Genomic DNA, 25321 nt, shown 5'->3' on the forward strand with positions numbered 1-25321 from the left:
GAGGGTGCACTCAGTCTCATTGTCTTTATCATCATTAAACAGTATCGGTCCAGTGTAGACCCTTGAAGTACACCACGTGTTACCGTTTTCTTTGGATGTGGCCATCCATCCATTCCCTTAAACATCGAATAGCCCAACCCATCAAATCCAACTCTCTCCAATCTTAGCCTAAGAGCAGTCTTACATGATACCTAAAAATGTCCTCCTTCTAAATCCAATTAACAAAATCCATTAGTGATCATATGAATCAGGTCTACAGACTGGAACCTAAAACTGACCGCATTTCCACGAGAGGTAAAAATGGGACAGTGACTATAATAAAATGCAAGTTTTGACAACACTTAATGTCAAGTTACACAAAATAGATCAACGAAACAGTGTAAGTTTTATTAAGGAAACTGTGTTAGATGTAGTTCGTACAGTGTCAGACTTGTCACTGCACAGTAGTGTTTTAATTGGGTAATGATCATAATCACATACTCTGTGAGCAAAGGAGTGAGGCATCTGAATAAGAGGCAATTGAACCCAACGTGACCTAATTCTCATAACGTCTTATCACAAACCCTCACTTCTGCACAGTTTAACTTATCTCCCTGTAGTAAATGTCTAGTGGAATTACTATTATAATGGCTATTCCAGTTACTCTATAGCAAGGAGCTGCTGTACTGCACACCAAAATATATTAACTCACAAAATTATACCTATTTTGGTATTAATCAGGATCAATTTCCCAAATGACAAAAGAAGCCTAGCTTATTAATAAATTTGCTTTGTTCTGCATTAGGGAAAGAAAAAAATAGAAGGCACATCTGGATATGTGCTACTTAAAGTAAAATATTCAATAATTAATATATTTTAAAAATACATAAAATTCTAGCGCCTGTTGTTTTGCAGACTATAAGCGTATTAAGAAAACACATTCCATCTTAATGGCTGGGGATTCCAGTTCAAGTAAAACATTGCCCAAATTTGTTTCAGCATTTTCTCTGAAAGCTCTTCTCATTGTAAATCAGTAAATTAGCAACAATATAGAATAAAAACAATCCTTCTCACTATGTTTAATAACATTTGCTTATGAGTTTATTATGACAGTTAAACTGCAGTATTATAACCTAGTTTATGTGCACAGAACACAATGATATTTCATAAAAAAAGTATTGAATTTATTAATAACTATGGTAATGTTTGCAAATATGCAACATCATAATATAAATTAGAGTATATTATCTGAAACACCTCAGCTCTCCCTTGTGCTCCCTTCTGTTATAATAATCCTACCTTTCAGAGCAAATTGTACCACAATTCTTTCTTGTCTCCCGAGTCTGTAATTCGGAACTTGTCACAGTGCTTCTTAGCACTTCATACACCTTCCTATTGTCTTGTAAATAGATACATTAAATAGTGCTACGATTAAATATTTTAACCTTTTTAAAAATTTAACATTTACATTATATTTTTAACTTCCAGAAGAAGCTTTAGCATTTCCATTGTAATTGATATGTATAAATGTAATCAAGCATAATTGAGGTGCCTTGAAAAGTAATTTTATTGAAAAAGCCATGCGTTTCTGATTTCACATAAGAATCAGAACATGACACACTTTCCTTGAAAAATTGGACTCAAAAAGACCATAAGAGCAGCCACTGAAACAGTTTGTGGGTTTTTTTTCCAAAATATGGTATTTAAATAAATTATTAAAATTATGTTTAAGTGTTGAGAGAGTCAAATGAGTGGACACCTGGTAAGAGCAACTGAGTTAGAGAAAAGCAGAAGATGAAATTATATTCCTGCAGATATCTCCTTTGAAAACATGAAACATACGCGGCTAGACTGACCTTGAAATGACTACGGGTAAGAGATGATCAAGAGAAGGCTGCAGACACAGTACGCAGGTTTGCTGTTCATGGATCTCAGAAGGGTCACTGATAATGGCAAGACTTGACCAACTACATGTCAGGCTAAAACTGCACAGTACCAGTTTCTATTGTGAAATTGTTAGGATGATCAAGGATTAACTGGTGTTCTTATATCCTGCGTAAACATTTTTAAAGTAGTTTTTATGTTGTAGCTCTTGCTACAGATATCTGAACAAACTGCATAAGGATTTCTTGGTCTGCTTAATCCTAATGAAGTCAACGTGATTTAAATTGTGTAACATCCAAATACTCTCCCTAATTGGGTAAGCTTGAATAGACGGGAACATCTTAATGTTTCTGTTTATGTATGTATACATATCTATCTATGGGGAGAGAGTGAGAATATATTACTACGGTACAAGTATCTAAACCACAAAAAGGTATGAGAAGGTTAAATTCATTACATACAGCACAGGCATTTAAAGATGTCCTACAACATTAAACAAATTGAATAGCCAAGTGTCTCTGTCAGGATAATCAGTGTGAGAAGTATGCATTTTCTTAAAATGCATTTTAAAATTCTATCTCACCATACTGTGTGGTCACACAATATGATCCAGCACATCATGACAGATCATCAATGTAATTTTTGATTAAGATCTGTAAAAGCATGAAATTGTATAGGCTGCTTATTGCCATAATACGTCAAGTACAAAGAAAGTGGACGTTTATGCTAATAAAAATGCCTTGATCACAACATCTGATCCCAGATGACTCGGGCCACTGGTCTGAGAGACTTTCAACATACAGAAGGTTCACTTTGTAATACACCCAAATATATTTTTAAAGATCATGCCACTCAGTCTGCTGGCTGTTTTCAAGGAATACCTTGATTTCATTTATTCCCATATATTTATTTTCTGTTTTCTTCCTTTTATTTCCTCTACCCCTTGAAGAATTTTTTTATTTGTTTTTTAACATCTAAAACCTTCTTATATTCTTCACAGCTTTAGATTACTCATTCAGCAAGTACTTAAATTTTTTTCTGTTTTTAAATAGTCTAAGTGCCTATTCCTTGCTATATACCATATATATATTTCTGTTTCATAACTATTCAAAAATGTAACCTAGCATGGAGCTGTGTAGCAGGGACTATAGAATGATAGTAGGAAATAATGATGTTTCAAGATTTTATTAAAGAATATGCAGTCAAAACAAACTTTTGTATTTGAGATCAAAATATATGATCTAGATGTAACAGGTATTTCATATATTGAAATCACCTGACATTACAAACAGGATAGGACTAAAGATATATTGAGGATCATCTGGTTTATATATTCTGCTCTTTTCGTGGAATCATCTAAAACATTGAAACAGCCATTTGTCTATTTAATGCCCGTTCTCACAAAAACTTTAAGAAAGGCAACTTTTAAGAGAAGGAATTCCCTTTGAAAGGAGAACTCCTGTGTCATTTCAGTTGTAAAGTGGAGCACGGTCATTTGCACCTCTGAACCATCAAGAGACTTATTTCTGTGGAGGCAACGAACCATCAGTTTCAGGACCAGGAGAGACTAATCCTAAACTATGCTTAAAATAGTACTCTAGTTTATCTGAAAGAGAATGCTTCTACTCCTTTTCCTTTGAACTTCAGCAGCATCCCTCTGAGCTGTTCATAACTGCTCTCCCGTTGTACTTCTAATTCACATTTTCTGCTCAACTCTGTCTTCACAAAGAGTTTTGATCTGAGCTCCCTGGAAGTGAATTTGCATTTAAAAAAAAATTCTCCATTTCAAAATGCATTTAATATTTTCTCATAGTTTTTAAGCAAAACCTTAATATTACAGCAGCATGAAATAATGAAAACTCATAAACATAGTAACATAAAACGGTGACTGTATTGCACCATCCATACATGACTTGTCCTCTGTCAAGCTGACATCTGTGCGTATGTAATGGCTTCAATGTCAACTCTCAGAAAAAATACCAGTAGGAAAATAAAGCTGCGGCAGCTTTTCTTTTCCAATACACACAAAAGCAGACCCAAGAGAATGAAGGAAGTTGGTCTACTTTGTGGCTTCTTTTCACATCACAAGATAAATTGTTTCCAATTACTTTACTTCAGTATTAAGTAAGGACTGATCTGCATATGGCTTCAATTAAAAAACCCATATGTAAGCCAGACATCTGTGATAGCTTGACCTCTTCCATATGCGTATGAAAACAAGCAATGCAGAATATGCTGATTGGGGATACTGTGATAAACAAACAAGACCAAAGGATGACCTAGTAGCTATTACCTCCAAAAACCTAATAGATCATAATCTGCTAACTTTTAAAAAATGACTACCAAATATTGCCTGCATTAGTGGTTACCATGCCTGCAACTGTTGTTTCCCAGTGTGCAGCATGCTGCATGCTACTGCTGATATACTATGTCTCTCTTAGAAATACCTGAATTATAGCCAAATTCTTCTTTAAATTTCCTGTTGTCAATCTAGGGAACACCACTGGCTTTATTTCGTGGACAAAATGTCTCAAGCCTACACTATATGTTTCCAGTACTCTCTGATCTTTATTCATGTGCAGTTTTCTTTCTCAGCAGAAGTTAATGAAGCTGCACATGTGTAGCACACTGTTCAATAACCACAAACCTTTATTATTTGTTACTAAACCCTTGTGACCAATTAACCTTTGCCATTTATTTAATAATAACTACTTTTGTGTAAGAACCCTCCATGCAATCATAGGAAGTCTAACTTTTTCAATTTTTTAAAGTACCTTTTAAAATTAAGTACAAGACAGAAATGTAAGATTACAGAGGATAAGAAATTCAGTACATAAGACAAGATTAGAATTTTAAACACTGGTGAATTATTCAGAGTTCAGAGAAAAAATGGTAGTCTTGCCTTTTGGAAATATGATATCAACACTGACCATTTCACTTAGGTCAGACATTTAGCTTAGATTCTTGCAGAATTGGTAATTCCATGTAAAAATTAGATCAATTCTGGAAAGATGTCTTAGATACATTTGTAACAATCCAGAGAGAAGCATATAAAAATTAAATTATTAACAAGATTCTTTTGAATGGGCATTAAGGAGAACATGAAAAAGGTTAATTTACCTATTTTTCTCATGAATTTGCTGAAGGCTGCTCAAGGAATTCACAGTCAACAACAATTACATAAATTAATGCAAGTATATATATATGCACATGCATATTCATCTATAACAATAGCTGATCACAGATAATTACTCGGGAATTCAGGCAGCTTATAGCGATTAATATTGTAACACAGAGTGGTATGAAAAATAACGTAGTGGGAATTTATAAAAGAAATTGCTCCTTGCAAATGAGAAAAGCAATTTTTCAGTTTTTTCCATCATAGGCAAAATGGCATTATTCTTAACTGACACTGACATACTCCCTGTATTTGCTTTGCACAGAGAATCTTTATGGTGCTTGCTAGCAGGGCAATAGAACATTCATTGCATCATTCAGTACAGGTTTCAAATCAGGATCCTAAAGAAATATTGAACTATTGCTTTCTGCAAGGGAAAGAAGATTTTGCAAATTGCAAAAGCAGCAAATAAAATTTAATAATTTCCATTGCAGAAAATCTACAGCCTTTGAAAAAAATTAAAAGCTAGTTTTAAATGTTCATAATATTGTTAATACCTAATTATTTAAAATACCATATAAATAGTAGTAGTGCAATTATTTTCATTAAAAGACTAAGAATTACCAATATATTTTACGTGGACCATTACAGAGACAATTTCTTTGATGTTTAAGACTTTGAACACATGAACAAACCAAGGAAATTTCTGTATATCACTGAGCTTTTGGGTTATTTTAAAGAAATTAAATTTTATGTTAGTAGAATACTTTTTTTCATTTAATGGAGAAAGGTGAATCTCTTCCTGCTATAGTCTGTATTGTTCTTCCTTCTTGTTCTAAACATAGAGTCCTGTGTGCCCTTAATCTAATACACCTTTCCTATTTAATGTAATTACCTAGGTCACTTGGCAGCAGTGACCATGAAATGGTGAAGTTCAAGATCCTTAGGGCAGCAAGGAGGGCGCACAGCAAGCTCACTACACTGGACTTCAGGAGAGCAGACTTTGGCCTCTTCCAACCCAAGCCATTCTATTATTCTATGAATCAATATTCCATTAGCTGGACTCAGTCAATGAACTGTTTTTCTCTGCCTGCCTATTCTAGTTCTAAGGTTTGCGATGCTGACACACCACAAGCACAAGTTACTGCAATACTAGCAAACTGGTAGTCATGCACAGATATTTATACATTCTGCTTTAAAATTGCAGTGTAAGGAATAACAAATTGTTCAGTGAGCAGTGGTACTGAAAAGGCCTGATTTTCAATGGTCTTTGTCCTCTTGTTCCCACATCCCCTCCTTCACATGACTCCCATGCCAATCTGCATACGAATAGATGCTGATGGCACAAGCTCTGGGAGTCAGGGGGAGCCACATCTGAGGTGGCTGCAGATGCCACAGGCACCGACCTGTCATTGGTCAGGTGCATTTTCTCCCAGAAAGTCACTGGTTTAGGATACATCCCTCTAGCAACCTACTGACTCCCACAGCAGTTGCAGGAATCCTTGTGGGCTTACTGTTCTGTTGAGTTTGTCTGAGATTGGCTAAAACTTTCAAAACTTGTTAGAGGTGCTATGGGGAAGAACTGGTGCATACATGGGCAACACAATCACAGAAAACCTCATCTGCTTTGAGAATTATTTATATTTGGATGGTTCTCACACCCAATTATGTATAGGAATTCAAACAGCTTTGGTAAAGATTTCTAATAAAGCATGTTAAGTCAAATGTATCAATTTCAATTGGCTAATGGATTTAAATTATATATTAAAATGTTTAATGCAATAGTATACAAATAAGTGTTCTTATGTAGCAATATACAAAAAACATATGTTAGTTTCTGACAGAAAGCACAAAAGCCCTCTGTGCTGCAAGTCATGATTTTAGAAAAACAGTATGTTCTCCTTCCATATACCTTGCTTGAAGTATTATTTCTGTGTTTGCAATAAAAGATCAGAATGGAAGAGATTACCACTGAACACTCCAGAATTTAGAACTTAAAATTACAGAGTCATTTTCTCTTGTAAAAAAGGATTGTGTTTTAGTGGCATTTTTATGAAATCACAGCATACTTCGCAAGATCTGTATTTTTATGCTTTACTGAATGGAGCACTAACTTTTCAAAATCTCATGATGAGAACAGGCCAACAATTTCCAGACATATTTATTGTGACAATTATTTGAAGTCAGCAGTAAGAATTATTTAATATGAAGCATATATCTGTAATGGTCTAATATGTATAACACACAAGACAACAGCAGATAGAACTGAAAGGTTACCAGTATTGAAAAAGCACTTTTTTGCCACTGCTAGTTTTCCCCTTCTTGCGCATAAAGAATTCAAACAAGAAGGATAAAGACTATCTAAGCCACTGACATGAGTCTTGGTTTTACAAGTCAGTGCGCACATGGATGCCTTAGCACAGTAAATTAATGTGGATTTGCATCAACAACCAGTAATTACGGTTTATGTCAGCCAATGAAGAGCAGAGGAATGATGAATTCACACCATCAGAGCTGCACTATATTCGACCACAGAAATGTTTTAATCGGTTCCAAAATTTAATGCATCTACCAAAGATTAACAAAACCTTAAATGTAGTCCACAGACAAATCTCAAAACAACACGTTTGACTAGATTTATAAATTTGGCCAGTGTTTCTGCACTGTCCAGAGTAAGTGATATTTACATAGCTCTCAAATTCTAGAATATTGACCCAAACACTCCTGTCAAGATTCAGTTATCTAAGCCACTTTTCATCAAAGTTTTACTATACTTAATTTTGCCGTATACATTTACATGAATCTGGACATTTTGACTATGAAGCTCCAAAAATGCCAAATCAGTGCCCCCTTTTACACCAATGAAAGACACAGTTGCTTAGTGTTAAGCACCACATAACATTTATTAAAGACATTATATTCTGTAGCCTATGGCATTCCATATAAAAGCAGGGACTATTAAAATAAGAGACTGTGACAGCTGGCCATTTTATATATGTGTTTTTGCATGACAGCACTGTTACTAGTACTATAACATAATAACTGTTACAAAACCAGAGTGATCTCAAAAGCTTAACCTGACTTGCACCAATTCCCACACTACAACTTTGAGCTTCATCCTCAAGGAGGTCAACACTTGGCTCTGATTCCTGTCCTTACAGTCTTGCAAAAAAATTAAATGCTTACTTTCCTCAAGGCCCTGTGGAAACAAATGCATTCTCAGCTCAAAGTCCACCACAAATATCATGCAGAAATGGAGGGGGTGAAAAAAAGTGTAAAGCACTGTTTTATCTCAGAGATTAATGTTTGTGGTAGCATTGATGAGAATCTCTCACAGGATTTCTTTTTGTGGCAAGCTTTAATCATTCTAACATTATCAAAAGCAATGTATAAATCTAGCAATACATCTTATCACGAGGTCAGAAGTGACACAGGATAAACATTAAAAGCGTCTTTCTTTTCAATTCCTTTAGTGTAGAAAAATAAAGAAAATGTGAGTCCTTTGCTGCACAGTGTATTCATGTGTCATTAGCAGACTATTCTATACACTTCACATTGAAATTCTAGGGAAAGTAATAACTCATATAAATGAATTGGATATGTCAATTCTAATTAGTCTACAAATGGTAGGTAAGAATCCTTAGGAGACCACAGGGTATTCTCCACATTTTTGCAGACAAATCAAGTATCCAAATTGTAGCTAGTCTGTGGCTTGGGACACAAGAGAGCTTACACACAGCAATTCACAATATTGGAGCAAGGCAGCAAAAGAACAAGGTTAAAAAACAAAAGCTGCTTCTTGCTCTCCACTGGTTTTGGCAAGCTAGAGTACCCTGCAATAAAGAATGCCTTCTGAAACACAAAGAAATCAAAGCAAAAGAAGTAATAAACATTCACTAAACACTGTAACACGAAATGTTACAGCAGCTGGTTTTAACAGAAAACAACCATGAAGTGAAACGGGGTGTTACTACGTAGGTTGTTCTTTTACCACTGTGCAGGGAAAATGTCCATTCCTCTATCCCTAGTAGTAATTGTGATCACTATCATCAGCCTTGAAGAAACGGAACCTCCAGGAGGGCTGAAATTACAAACAAAAACATTTTCTTCCAGATCTAAACCTCAGAAGAAATCTAAGTGATGCCAGAAATGAATATACCATTAACATCCCCTAAATCAGGGGTAGGGGACTGTACACAAATTATAATGTATACCAATACTATTTGGATTGAATTTCAGCCAGTATTTTCCCTCCTGCCCTGGTCTACAGCATCAGACACATGTTTTTTCAGCACAATATCATTAGCTTACCTATTCATTTGCATAAATTTCTGCTACTGCATTGACCTAGTAAGTGACGATACAATTTAATGATACATATTGTGGTGTGCTGTTCTCTACCAGTGAGTGACAGTAACTCATAACATGAAAAGGAATAAAAAAATTTGTTGATAGAATGCCACTGAGTTTACCCAGACACATAACCAGACATAAAACATAGTAATGGATTATTAGAAATGTATTATTTTATAAATTTATAAATGGAAGTAAGTACATTTATTTTTCAGAAGCATACAGTAGTTCCTGTAGTAGCCTATTCACTAGCCTAGGCTGCAATGAATTAGGATCCTCGCTCGCACTGGTACTTAAACATGCATTTTCAGAAAAAAGTTACGAGCTTTGGAACAGATTTAACATTTGGAATAAAACATGTTTCTTCCTATTTTCTGAAAAATAATTACTGCATGACAAGAGGATATCTTTCGATTATGTCAAAAGACAGCAAAACCAAAAGTCTTATTTCTTCTTGTTAGTCTGTTAACATTGTCTTGTTCTACAGGCAACTGATGTATATAAATTCAATTATTAAATTAAAATCGGAGTCAATACAGCAAATTTGTATTGTACCTGATTTTTTTATTTTACCTGATTATTATCCGAAGTTTGATAGCATAATAAAGACTGGATGCATTACTTGTGGAAAAAAATCAGATGTGGTCTACTGGAATTCAGCCAGCCTGCAATTCACTTGCTGCTACTCTTTTCCCTTTTTGGACTGTGTGCAGGTAGCTGAAATGTGACTAAAAAAGCAGCTGACCTCCGTTCTTCTATTTCTACTATATACACCTCATCTTATGACAGCAGATCACAGACACATTGGAATACCTGAATAGAACCATTTCCAATCTGTGTTTGGCTATGTGATATGCAGACATTTCATAAGCAGAGGGTTCTGTGCCTTCATCAGAGGTTATGTGGCCTTGAACTGCTGAGGCTTGGCTGCTGTACAGGAATGATAAACTCATACAGGATAATGTTGTCAAAAGAGCGCAAGCTCTAGTGCAGCTTAGTTTCTAGCGCACCTTAACATACAAACCACAAATTCATAAGTCACTTAGGTTCTAAATTACCTTTAAAACAATCCTGTACTTGGGTACCTCTGAAAATTTTACTTCCTAAACTTTTATACTACCATTGGTGGTACTGCTACAATATTGCAAAGTATTCTTACTGTTCAAACAATAATCTTGGAAACAAGCAATAGTCTTGGAAACCATGTGCTACTATGGAACAATTGGTGTAGGGGTAGTGGTCCTTGAAGAAAAAACAGAATACATCAAGAGAAATTACCCTCTACCTTGTTCTCTACTTGTATCAACTCACATAGATGCCTTTATGTCTGGTAAGAAAACACTGGGTGATTTCACAACTAAAGAATCTCATTTGTACTAGGTAGTCAACACAAATAATACACAGTTACATTCAAGGTTCTCCTTTTTCAGCATACCAGTTTAGCAAGACCTTGAATTTCTCACTTCTTACCAGTAAGACAAAACTATTACACATGCATGTGTGTAAAAGACCTGTGAACAAAAGTACTTTAGGCTACTGCAAACTGTTTGTACAAACTTACAAATTATGTTCCTTCAATATCCTGATCCTAAAAGATTTCAACAGACTTTAAAATCAGAAAAAAACCCCAACAGACAGTCCTTAAAGTAGTTTATCGAATTGCATGATTTGAAAGGCTAAAAAAGAATGAAGCAGCTAATTAGACTAAGCAAAAGATGATACGTCCTGTCTAATATGTGGAATAATTAGCTAACCCATTCAGTAGTATTAATTCAATGGTTTGGCACAGCATAATAAATAGCACTGGACTGCCAAAAGTTGAACTTCTTTTCCAATTGAGATTAATAAAGCTCTCTGAAAGCCTATATGCTTGTATAGACAAAAGCAACGTATGTGCCAGGTTCCTCACTAGGAACTGAGGAGATGGAATATCTCTTCACCTCTCACTAAGAGAGATGGCATTCCATTTCAAAGAAAGAAGATTTATTTCCATCTATTTAAGCATCAGTATCTAAATAAAATGAAGATTTCAGTCTAGAATAGTTACCTTTGAATAGCCTTTGAAATATGGAGGGACAACATGTATCTGACATATCAAATGACTTGTTAAAAATGAAACTTGATTACATACCAGGTAAAGTAAGAAAAGATACTTCCCAATATACTCACAGTATTGACAAATCAAGAAGTGTATCAGCAGAATGAAAGACAAAAAGGATCTCAAGAGAGATCATTGTAGGTATGGCCATTAAAAAGTAACATGAATTTAAGGAAAACTTGAATAATTTTAATTCGGAAGGAACAGTCTTATCAATAGATACAGAGGCATCTATGAAGGAGTGGCTGCTTTGTCTTCACATGCATACTTCAAAATAAATTATTGCAAACTTCTTTCCATCTGACCAACAAAATACTATCACTGTTGCAAGTTTGTTAGAGAGATGCCTAATACAGAAATATGTTAGAAAATGTCAGAAAAAAACCAAAGCGTAGTGTTTGGTAGCTATGCCCCACACATTGATTAAAGGAAGTAGTAAATACGCAAGCAAATTGAACGCACACCAGTTGTTATAAACACGTTGACCCACAGGTGACTTTATTTTGCCTTCTAGCAGAAAAACTATCATGCTTGGGTTGGTAGCTTTTGCAGTAACTGCAGAGAGGAATTTTCTAATCTTTATTTCTCCTTGAATGCTATCACAGCACAGCGGCCAATTTCACTAGCCGAATGCCTATGAATTAACATTACTTTTAATTACTTTAGATAGAATCTATATTTGAGCATGCTTTTCATTTTACATTCATTTTTCTTCCATTCATTCTCAAAGTCTTCGTTCCCACAAGACTGTTTATATTTTAATTTATGTGGGCTTTGACAACATACTGACTCCAATACTTTCCTAATTAAATTAAATTTACTTGCATGGTTTTGAACAGCAACCCATGTTGACCTCAAAAGTGCTCCTTTTTCCTTCTTTCCAATATATGTTACTGTCTATCAAAGAATTATTTTCCCCAGGCCCTACTGCTTCTTCAGTCAGCCACTGCCTTTGTGCAACTAGTCCTCCAATACAGATTAGTATTTCAGCTTTAATAAAATTACAGTCCAAATCCTAAGTGGCCTGCACTTTTTAGTCCATAGATGTTGTTTAGGTCACTTCAGATAAATAATTGCAGAGCAGCTTCTGACCATACAAGCAAGAAAGGACTTTGATTTTAAGATAAGATAGAATTTTTCTCCATAGCCATCATTCCCAATGTTCTTCATAAATAAAACACTATTCAAAAACGTCTTTCTAGAATGGTCAAAGAATCGAAGCTGAAAGTATGGCTCACCTGTGACTTTTCCTTTCCTAACACATAAATTCAATCCTGAGCAATCCCAAGAAAGTGCCAGTACTTTCCCTCCTACAGTGAAAGATACTCTCACCTTTTGCACTTCAATTTTACCCTTTCAAAACCCAGATTATTCCAACATTTTAAATTATTTAATTTTTGAAGAAAATTACTCCTATAGCACCATTTTGCCACTTCTGTTATGCACAGGTGTATTGAATACTTTTATTTTTCCCTGTTAACATTTCCTACATCTCCTTCTTTCCTACTGCAGGTCATCTTCGAGTGTAGAATCTTTTCTGGATAGAATTCTCATATGTAATGCCTAGTTAAAGAAAGCTCTGAATTCAGCTTTCTTTCAAAAGAAAAATTATGATCTGTGATTGTACATATTAGTAGCATTTCTTCTGATTTTCTTCAGAATTAATATGATGGTTTGAACCAAATAACCAAGACACAATATTACTTGGATTTTTTTTTCATGTTTATCTGTGAAAATTGGTTATAAAATTATGTCGAGGGCAAATGCGTACTAATAAGCCTTCCCTGCCTTTAATAATTTGCATTTGAGAGTCCAGTTAATGTAAGAGTTAGGACAGGGAAGAAAAAATACAGGAGGTCCCTCCTTTGATTTTTGTTTTCTCTTACACTTAGGACCTTAATTATGGCTCAGCATTTAGTTATGTATATGCTGTGTAATGGTTTGCATCACTATGATAGAAGCAGAGACATTGCTCTTTGATGTGTAACCCCAATTACTCCCCACCCCCTCAAAAGGCAGTGGGCTGATGGCCAGGCCCTTAGGGAGCACATATGGAAAATATGGCATCACAACATGCACTTTCACTGTGTTCCAAGAGCTTGAGCTAAGACAGTCAAATTTCTCTTGGTTTCCTGCAGCAACATAGCTGTTCTGCAGCTAAACTCATGACCAGTGTGCAGCTGAATTCCTGATGCATCACTGAGCCTAAGCTTACCTGAGAGATTTCTACAGTACATTGGAGATGCTTCTGTTTAAAGCGTTACACAGCCCATCTAGCTAAGATGGAGTGGAACATCCTACTAATAGTGCCTTGAAGAAATAGGTCACATAAGTTGGACGCTGCCAATTGCCAAACAGAAATCAATTACGAAATCCATGTACAGGAAAATAAATCAATCAATCAATCAATCAATCAATGCTCATTGACATAGTCCAGGGAGTGGATGATATGCAGAGCACAAATCCGTACTGACATATATTGATATAAACAGGAATGCAGCTATCTGTGATCCAGATAGGAGGAAAATACAGCATGCACAGCGTTGTGGATGCTCTGCCAGCAAGGGACTGAGAACACGTGCCATGCTGAATGGGGCAAACGGAGGGACAGAGGGAGAGAACAAACTATTGCTCCTGCTGTTACCACCCCTCCACATGTGGACTTTTAGATCAGATTGAATTTATGTTTCCCTTCAATTTTTTTTAATAACAAGCTTTGAAAAAAAATATTTTAAGATGTACGTACAAATGAATCTAGAAATATACTTACTTTGTACTCTGTGCATTCTGGCCATATATGCAAACACACATACAATGCGTTAGTGTATTGACATCTTACTGACTGGGGCTGCATTCTAGCTGCCCCTAAACTGTATTAAGTTCGCTTATAATGTAACTCAGGAAATCAGGGGTAAAATGTCATGCTCCTTAAGACATTCTGATTAAAATAATTTCTTGTATGTTAGTTCCTGTTTAGTGGCATAAGCAAAACACAGATAACGCCTACACCCCGCCTTTTTCTTTTTTACTTTTTAAATAAGGTTTTTCCTCTCTCTTTTTTAAACTAGCTAGTGTAAAAATTGATTACTGTGATGATTTCCAATTCACAATTTTCACTGGTCATTTAACCAGCAGTCAGATTTTAGTGCAATTATCTATTAATGTTTCAAGATTTAGTACAGAATAAGAATACAGTTATAATATTTTAAAAGTATATTTCAGTTGTTAATAAAGGCAGCATCAGGTCTCCTATAATTAAATTATTTTTGCTATTTAAAACAAGAGAAATTTTTAATGATGCTTTTTGGTTGCATGGATTAAAATTCTCAAATTACTACAGATTAAAATAAATATTTGACTCAGTCTTGTAAAACTTTTACTTGTTATCCTTGCTCAGTAAGAAGGTGCAAGAATTGAACAATGTGTTGTGCATAGCAGCAAGAGAAAAATGTCAGAAGCAAGAGAATAACCCCCAAGAGCAGATCTGCAGGCAGCAGACTCAGTCAGCATTAAACACACGGAACAGGCAGGAAGATAACAATTTAGAAGCAGGGGGGAAAAAAAAAACCAACCAAAAAACCCAGGCATTTTAGAGACAGAGTGAGAGAGGAAGGGTAAGGACTTAAAGGCAGGAGGCTAAATAAATGATACTAGGAACTGGAAAATCCCCACACTGCTTTAAAAGAAAAAACAAGGTTATGACATAGCACAGTAAGAGAAGAGGCGCACTACTGACCAGCAGCAGGGCAGCATTTAAGAAGTACAGTTTCTTTGTTTTGAGAAGGAAAAAAAAAAAAAAAAAAAAAATCAGCAAGGGTCCTCCTAGTGGACGCACTTGACTGAAGTGACATTCTGTTTCCAGACGAAACTTCTTGGGTCTGCTATTTCTGACTAGTGTCAGGGCATAGCACTGCATTGTTCTTTAGATAACATAAAATAACATTGTGGGGTATTTACCTTCCTTTTGTGTGGAATACAATGTTTCAGAGGAAAAACTCTTGAGTTCAATTTTAAATGTTTCCAAAACACAAAAGTTTGTTGGGTTATGCAGTATGCACCAGTTTGCAGGTATGGCTGCATCAAGGCCAAAAGCATATCTCTGATTTGATATATATGTTATTTAGTTTGTAAGAGTAGATCTCAAGCTACATTAAGAATATTTTGTAATTAGAGGTACTTGCAAGAAGCATATCCATAATAAAAGATACTTGATACTGCTTTTCTTTTAGATTAAGTGCATTTTTCCCTCTTGCTTTCTATTTTACTGCTAAGTTTCCCTGGTGGAGACAATTTATCTTATCAAAATCTCACAGGATAACCTGGTTAGTGCAAAAGCAGAACTCACGATAAAGAAGTAAAATACTGGGACTGTCATATGTAATTCACCTACGTAATTTTACTGTTTTACTTTTTTGTATGATCAACATCCTTTCACCTGTTCACCTACACGAAGTTTGTTGTTTTTTTTTCTTTAGAATTACGTTAATATATTGCATTTTATTAGCTGGTAGGAATTAAATAATAGAGGGGAAAAAGAATTTTCTGGTATCAGATACTTTGTTAAAAGGTTAACTGAATTAATAACTTGTTACATGAAAAAACTGTTCTTCCAAATTTGGGTGCTTGCAGGTTCCTAAAAAAACCCCGCCTTTAAATTGACACACGTATCTGTACTTTAGAGAAAGTAAATTTTATCATTCCATTCTTATCTTAAAGCTCATTTTAAACAATCTTCCAGTCTAATTAGCGTTACCTCCTGGCTCCTTAGTACCATCCTTTTGAATCCTGGCATGGTTAAAACACTCAGGTCTACTTGGTTTAGTACAGTGTGGCAAATGTCAGTGAGATACGAGGGCATATGGCATATAATTACAGAACCATATGGAGGCCAGTAGTGATAGTCAACAGTATTTGAATGCAAGACCAAGAAAGTTAGAGGAAGAGCAATAAAAGACCATAATAGATAATCATTAAATGAATATATATAATTTCTTTACAGCTGGAAGAAGCCTGTACATATCTGTCCTTTAATGAAGCAAAGTCACTCTATGTGTAGAAGCATATAGCTGTGGAATGCAGTCTACATTATTTCCGTTTTGGTTTGGAAATTTATAAACTCAGATTATTAAGATGAGTGATGCAAGAAATGACTTACCAACGCACAGAGCAGATCAACTGCTTCCAGTATCAGTTCTTGGTGGCCAATGCGAGTGACTCCCAATTCCTCAAGCTCTTGGTGAGTGATGTGTAGCAGCTGTTCGCCATTGATCTTTTCTCTTTCAAAATTTTTTATGTATTGTTGGAGGCAATCATCAAGGCCTATTTAAAAAAGCCAACAATGCATATTCAGAGAACAGAGACAAACAGTCATAATTCTCTAATTCAGAAATACAGAAATTTCTTGGGAATACAAGTATAATCCCTTGTTTGGATCTATTAAGGGAAATGTGCGAAAAAATTATAGTTTAATTTACATAGTATAGCGCATACTACTAAAGAGAAAAGCTTGTATTACTGACATTATTTTCAAAGTTCTTAAACATTTTAATATTAATTTTAAACCTTTCTGGTACTTATTAGGGAAACAAGGGGAAGGACAAAGAAGCAGAGAGTGACGTTATAGAAAACCTTTTTCTTATGATGTCATGAAGACCTAAATATAAGTGTAACTTATGATTAGGAGGATTCTTCCTGGTATTTCTCAAAGTCATACAGAGTGGCTATCACTGATTAGGAACAGTGGTTTTCAGGCTTAGTAACCACCTACACTAACTCTGCTACACCTAGTGCCAATTTTTAATATTTTTTTTCAAGTCCGACTATCCAATTTTCTGAAACTCAGTAACATACAAATGGTTTTGTTACAAAAACCTTAGATTAATAATAAAATTTTGCCCATGCACAAAGAATTATTCCATTTGTCCCTGAAAACTTGATATGGTAAGAGTAACAGATTCAGTAGCTGCCACATTATTCTGTTTCTCAGGCCAGAGAAGGGACTGATTAACATCATAACTTGAAATATTTTTCATTCCTCCAAATCTGTTTCCGAACCACACATGCTTTAAGTTTCCAGCTAGAACAATTAGTTGAACACTAGACTCTTTACTATTGAACGATACACAAGGTTATGCAGAGTTCCCTCAAGGACTCTGCCTAGAATTGTATTAGATTCAATGAAAACCTGATATGAATATGATTTTCTGAAGACCTACAAAGATTCAGCTTCAATAATTTCACCTACTAAGAGTAAGTAGAACACTTTGATTCTCAATTACTTTTCCTACAGTGAAGCAGGTAAACTCAAGATTCATAAAACCGATATCCAGAAGCCACAGAAATAATCAACTTGGGCATTTAAGGAAGATAAGAGCTTTGCAATATCACAACTTCTGCATGGTGCCTTCTATTAAACACACACGAAGTTACAAGTATGGTTAAATTAAGGAAAAATGCGTATGCAAGCACTTAAGAAAACACAATGCATATAAAGAAAAGGAAAGCAACAGGCAAGTGATATTGTTCTCATTTGTCAGTTTAAAAGTTCTCACAAATGCAATATAAACAGAAATAAAGTAAAAGTTAATGTCTTTATTACCTGGAGTATTAATGTAAGGAAACAGATAATTCTACCATGTACCTTAGTACCTTTTTTAAAAGAAATTTGTAGTTATTTTAACATTTTTGGAACCACAAAAGTTCTTTTAAGTAACCAGATGCAGTTTTGCAATGATGAGCTGAAATATATTCCTCTAAATTAGTACAGGAACACTTAATGAGTTAAACAAGAGGATGAAGGAAGCTTACTGAAAACATATTAGAAAACTACATTACTATCTATTACTCCATTTATAAGCATACTTTATATTAGATATTATCAAGTGATTTAATTTGATTAATTAATAAAATTGGTCTGTTTCTTATTAATAGAAAACATTAGCTAAACATATTACTAACATGCAGCACCCCAGCCTGACTGAATGCTGGGATTAGTTAGTGTCCAGAGATGAATTTCTAAAAGTTATAGGAAGACTTGGTCAGAATAACCAAACCACCTGCCGAGGAAGCAAAAGCTTGTGGAAACTTAATTCAGAAAATTTGAAATTTAAAATTATCCTGTAGACGAAAATAGTTTATATTGTCCATGTTTTTCTATTCTCAGGTTTTTAAACAAAGTGTCTGTGAATGGGAGATCTGACACTTTATATTTGGCATGCTGAATATTACCACATTAAGTCTCAATTAAGCCAATGTAATTCAGTTGAGACACAAGGACTGTGACAACACAAGAACTGAATGAGACAAAACAATGTATTTGTCTTCTGTTCCATAAATACAAGGGGATGTATTGCAGTTTCCTTCAATTAACTTATCTTTCAGAATTATTCAATTATTTACTCTGTAAACTGATAGTCTTAAATTATGTTATATTGCTCATTCATAATTTACTAAGTAACCTGCACAGCTTTATAGTCACTTACATCCCATCCAAAACTAGATTAGTGACATAAAATGTCATATTTTATGTTGTTATTGATAAGTATGAGGTAGTCTGGTTTGGTTTTTTTTTAAAAAAAACAAAACAAAACAAAAAAACCCCCTCAAATTCGCAGTCTGTTTGTAACTAATATACCCAAGTCTTTTTCTGTTCTGGAATAGTCTGCAAACAGGAGGCTCTTTCTCTGCATCTGTTCATGGTTTTAAATGATTTAATGAGTGATTTTATGTAATTGTATTTCAGTTTGGATTGGTTGAAAACTGGTCACTGCAAGTTTTGCAATTATTATTAAACATTCGAAATTCAGAGCCATCACATGTTTCTGTTCCCTTCTTGCTCAAGAACAGTTCCTAGAAACAATTTCAGAGCAAGTTCCAAAACCCATGCATTCCAGGCTTCCTTTTAGTGAATATTTGCCTAAAACTCATCAGAAAAAGTCACTGAAACTGACACCAGAAGTGAAATTATTTTGAAAAAAAGTGAAACAAATTAATTTAGAAATTTAGCATCAGTGGCCACAAATAAGCATTTGCAGTATTCAGAAAGATTTAGAAAGTACCAAATGAACATGACATCTTAGAAAAACTGTGAAGTCAGATGTATTAAATGTGACTTTGTGCCAGAGAGAATGTATGACAGATGAGCAAAATATGAAATTTGTATTATTCATACTGCTCTGTAATAGCTCTCCAGGGCATCTTTAGAAGGCGTTTACTTAATGGTGCAAACAGTATGGCAGTTGACAATGGAATATAGAAATATATCATTAAAGGACCAGGCAGTCTCATAGCATGACGGCATCTAATAAATACACACAAGAGAAGAAATATTTGTCCATTGCTGTCTGCTTTTCTGTCTACCTAGGAACTAGGTATTGTATTCCATTGTTTCTTTTCTTGCAACGTAGAATTCTGGTTTGTTTGGTAAGTCTCAGGTGTTACAAAGCAAGAATTTATCTATCAGTAGTTTATTTCTTTATTATCATGGCTATAATTGGTTTTAGCAATGAAAATATCAAAGATGCAATTAGAAAGAGTACAGAATGATATCATTTTGACTCACCAAAGCCAAATGGAACATTTATTTCCTCAAGCCACTTAAGCTTCATTAGTGCTTTTTATGCAATATTCTCAATATAATTTCTGTTTACAGACAACACCTAAATTAGTCAAGATTCATAACAACAAAGTAGTAAGGGGCATTAACTCTGGTTTATATGTAGGTAAATAAAATTCAACAGCCATTCCCAAGTTACACAGTATCAGGCAAAAAAAGCAGAGGTTTACAGTTCCGTTTCTGTACATTCTTACTTTTTTTTCAGCTTGTAACAAACCAATATATCCTTCATAGTGCAATACATTAATTCAAGGAAAAGGGCTTAAACATGTATAGTTAATTTTAAAGCTGAGACTTAACACCCATGATGAGAAGTCGGCTATATTGTCTCTTTCCATTTCTAAGTAAAAGAAAGCCAATTCCATCCACACAGACCAGGAAAACTTTATCTCTGTATTCAAAGAGTAGAAGAGAAACAAGCACCTCTGATGTATTGACTGCAAACTATGATTTTGCAAATAAGGCATATAGTAAATTGCCTAAATGAAGGAAACACAAAAAAGAGAGGAGGCAAAAAAAGGTAGGGAGAAAGGGCAGGAAAAGAAAAGCCTGTCAGCTTTAAAATACTTCTTTTCAGAACTGCGTAACTAAGAAAAAAGAATCATTAAAACAACAAAGCAAACCAACATGTCATTAAAAAAATTCTATGTAGAGCTAGCTAAAAATCAGATGTAAGTATTAACTCAGAGCCAACATTACAAAAGTGATGCTACATGTTGTGGGCAATAAGCCCCACTGAGATTAAAATGAATCTTTCCATTGATGTCAACAAACATCAAGTTTGTTTTGTATTAAAAGCACAAACATAGTTGCCATGTTATGTAAAGATCTGGCCCTTTCTCTCTGGCATTAGGGATAATAAAAAAACCCAAAACTATAAAAATAAATGAAAGAAAAGCATAAATTGTTGCTTTCTATGCAGGAAGTCAAATTATGCAGACAGGGCAGCTCTCACAGGGGAGAAATTTGGTGATGATAACTTTGGCAAGTGTGATCCATCACAAAAGAAAAGTAATTTCTAAGTTTAAAAAGTCTGTCATTTACAATTTTTCATAAATCTCTCCATAAATTACTTTTATTTGCTTCTCCTTTTTCATATATTTTAATGGATTTTTGTTACTTATTTTAAGTTACACTGGTTTTGTAATCTATCCTAAAAATTCCTGACCAAATGATGGTTTTGTTCATACTACATCATTATTCCCAGAGGAAAATATACAGCAGCTGGCTAGAACAGCAGAATGCTGGCTGTGAAATGGAAGGGTTACGGGGAGGGCAGACAGGAAAGGTCCTTGCCAGTTCAGCTTGTCACAAACATGACTGCTCTCGCGAGGTGATTCTTCTGACAGAAGAGGGCATACAAAGTGATACGCTCTGTTATAAAAACGCAGCGTTGCTCATTCTGCTTTTAGGATCTAAGATGAAAGAGAAGGAGAATGTCTCAGTGGAAATGCATTCACCACTGCTGACTTCTGTGGTTTAGCGCTGATGCAAGGATGCATTAGAGTCCGCTTACAGCCAGTTTGGCAAAGAAGTCCAAAATCACTTTGATTAAGGGTCTGAGAAAGTATTTAACGTTTTTCTTATTTAAAACACATTTTAAAATAAAAAGCACATAGCAGAATGCTGAAATCACAATTGCACAAAGGCTTATACACAACATCAGATTTGAAGTATATATACAAGTGTCTGTGGAATCTGGGTTGAAAGGACAAAACCTGAAAGTCAATGGAAGGATCTCAGTTTGTTCAGAACGATACACTTTGGTCTGCCAAGAGCAAATTAATATCCCTATTAATATATCTCATTTGACTAATAAAAGCTATACAACAATCATATCTCATTACAGAATGGTGATTTGCGAAAAAAATCAAAAAATCAATCAAAAATCAAAAAAGTGAAAAGAGGACAAACTGCATTTTCGAATGGTGTGGTGCTAGATGTTGGATGAAACCTACTAAAGCTGCTGTGTTTATTTGTGAGGGCAGAGATCTTGTATAACATGACCATGGTGCACAACAGGAACACGCCTGCATCAGCATATGCATCTTGGGAGTGTGAGCCGAGTTGTGAGCCAACAGGGTTCGTCTAATAAGTCAAAAGAAAACTGATCGTACTGAAACTACCCCTGGGTGACAAGGATTAAAAAAAAAAAAAAAAAAAAAAAAAAGAAAAGGGACAGAAACACTGCAAAGAAGGGAGCAGAAAAGGTAAAAGACAAACAGAAACTGTGTGTGCTTTGAGAAAAGGCATAGAGAGGGAGACTGCTGAAGTAAGTTTGGAGCCATAAGAAGAGAAACATATTGTTTGATTCCTGCTGATTTTTGCAAATTACCTTGCACATGACCTTCCAAATAAATGGGACTGCACCTGAGAAACCTCGCCTGATTCCACTAAAGGCTTCTCTTCCTAGGCAAACCAACTTGCAAGCCCAAAAAAGTAGCTATTCACTATTAGGAAAAAAAGGAAACTCATTTCTGTGCTGGAAGTTACCTAATTAATTGGGGAAGACCGCACAAAATTTTGCTCCTGTCACAACCCTCAGTTTACATAAGCAGATCTGCTTAAATATATCCAGTGTTTAACAGCGTCTACAGGCTCAGTCTGAGCAGTGGTAGTTACAGAAAGCAAAAAGGCTGATTTAAAAAAAAAAAATAAAAAAATTGGTACCTTTCTTTATAATGCAATTTTTATCTGATAGCTAGAAAGATCTGGAAGAAATTGACTGGTTGGCTAATGGAGAGAAGTAGGTGGAGAATGCATGCTTTTTCCTCAACGTCATTTTACTGAATACACACACCAATTCATGGCGTTCTTGATCAAAACCCCTTTGATTTATTACATTGAGCTTAGGCACAGTGGATCTTTTTCCTATGCTTATATAACTTGTAACAATGAAAATCATCAGGTGGGTATTTTTTGCCAATGATGCTAAAAGCTTTGTAAGAACTATTCAGTCCAAATAAAGAAAAGGCATAATCCTCAGGACCATGTTCACACTAAGCTGATTCTCAAATATCAGCTATTTGTTCTTAAGTCCTTTCAGGAGGAAAAAACCTGTTTAGAGTGCCTGGAGAAAAGGATCTTCGTACTCGCACAATTCAGAAAGAGACAAAGGGAATGTGTTTGAAAACACTCTAAACCACCAAGCTTGGAGCATTTCTGACCTAAACTTTCCTAAAGTTTAGAGTCTATCTAAAAAACTAGAGAGTATCATGCAGTATTTTGCATCTGCAAGCCTACTTGTTACAAACCTGATCTATAGCAATATAGCAGCTAGATTACAAACTTTCATACAAAAAATACATTAAAAATTGCAAGTCATAGCATGAATGCACAAATACACAAAAATGAAAGAATTAAGATTATTCTGAAAAAAAAAAAATCCCTCAATTCTGGCATTATCTGACCTTTGAATGCTTGACTGTGTGAGTATAATGTGCTTAAATGTTGCTTCCCAGATGAGTTTCCTCTGCGTCACTGTAATATTCACACAGATACAGATGGATGTTTTAGATGCAAATACAGGCAAGACTTCTGCTACTTGAATTTAAAGATCCATCATCTGCATGAACAGGAACTAGAGCGGGATGAGTGCTTTGAATTAATATTTTCCAGACATCGACTGACACCAAAAAAGTTGGCTTCCATTTCAGGCTTCAAAGCGGATTGAACTTTACTGGCCGCAAGCTCTACCACTTGTCTCTGCCCCCTGGATAAGACTGTGCTGGTCCACAAGCTACTTCACCCGCTCCTATTCCCCTCTCCTGACAGAGCCAGGCTCCACATCTGCCCAGTCAGAGCCCTCTGCAGACACACTCAAGCACCAGCATCCAGCCAGCACTGCTGGGCTCTTGTCCAGCCAGACCAGTTCTCCCACTCTTGGTTTTTCTTTCAGAGGTTTCTCCTCAGCCTCTCCCATCCTCATCCTACAGCTACATCCCACATGCCAGCCAATGTCACTGCCTCAATATTCCCAGATTACAAGTATCCTTTGACCCTCCTAATTCTTATCACAAAATTTTTAGCTTTTTCCCCCCCAGAAAAATCCTGTATGTCTTCAGCATCTTTAATTTACTGCCAGCTTCCATTTCCAGATGTCGCATTTTTCCTCCTTCCACACTGTCTCTATTCTTGTATTTTCTATGGGTGGCTTAGGCAGCTTCCTCTCCTCCCTACCAGCAGGGAAGCAGTGTTGTGATAGCCCAAGCTGCAAGGAGATGGAAGCTTCCAACTTCAGTTCCTCTTCGCTCCCCAGAATAGGTCTGAGCTTCACTTGCAACAACAGATCTCCTCAGCCACAAGCACCTTTTGTAAAAGGGACATAATCCTCAAGAAACATGAAGATCAGTAGCAAGCTGCTAAGCGTGAATACGCTTTTTCCCCCTCCAAAGCGTCCTCTGAATAAGGGCACACACCACAGCCACTTTACCAAGAGTGCATGTCTGAGACAAACAGCCTCCCAGATTCTATCCCATATGCAAAACCAATGGGAATACTACATCCCTGTAACTTACTTTTTTTTTTTTTTTAAGCATGGCCAAAGCAATAGACTTTCCCAGAATCTCAATGTCTATAACTACAAGCTCTTTCTGGCAGCATTTTTCCAGGGTAACTATGTTATCAAGACAAAAGCTGTGTGCTGAAATTATTAATATTTCAAGAGTGCAGAGCATCTGAGAAGGTTTTGTAAGGGGATGTGTCAAGCAATATTAATAACAAATGAACAAACTACTGCACTTATAAAATTTGATTTAATGATATGCCATCACCCTTCAATGGACTTTCGTATATAAGAAGTAAATGACTTAATATAGTTCTGCCTTCATTACCTATGACTGAATAATAGGAAGTGAAGACATTCTAACTTTTTCCTCCAAAACTGACAGGTGTTGTGGAGCTCTGGTATTATCACGGAAATAATAACCAGCATTTGCAAGAAGCTTCCTGGAACAAGACCTGACCTTAAAGATGTTTCTGGAAGAAAAGTGTCACACACACAGAGAATGTATCACATTTTCAGACACAAGAGCACGCTCCTTGCTGTCACATTTCACAACAATCTTAACCTCGAGATATGCCACTGATGCCATTACTGATGAATTTCCCATAAGAGTGATAAAACACAGAAGTGTTTATTAGCTCTTTGTGCTAATGAAAATTTAAATCTTTTCTTAGCCTCATTAATTTTCTCCTTGATAAACATATAACAATAGCCTCCGGTAATTTTTGGAGCAGCATGGCTGAAGAATGACCTGGAAGTGCTACCAAGCCT

General features: G+C 35.5%; 1 protein-coding gene across 1 annotated transcript in view; it reads right to left on the minus strand.

Moving 5' to 3' along the window:
* LOC141748602 (connector enhancer of kinase suppressor of ras 2-like) overlaps positions 1-25321 on the minus strand; it is a 209861-nt gene that overhangs the window by 124795 nt on the left and 59745 nt on the right. Inside the window, exon 2 of the mRNA XM_074600940.1 lies at positions 16588-16751. Coding sequence (XP_074457041.1) covers positions 16588-16751 — 164 coding nt within the window. The remainder of the gene's footprint in view (positions 1-16587; positions 16752-25321) is intronic.

Source organism: Larus michahellis, chromosome 9 (assembly GCF_964199755.1).
Source record: "Larus michahellis chromosome 9, bLarMic1.1, whole genome shotgun sequence".
NCBI classification, from domain to species: Eukaryota; Metazoa; Chordata; class Aves; order Charadriiformes; family Laridae; genus Larus; species Larus michahellis.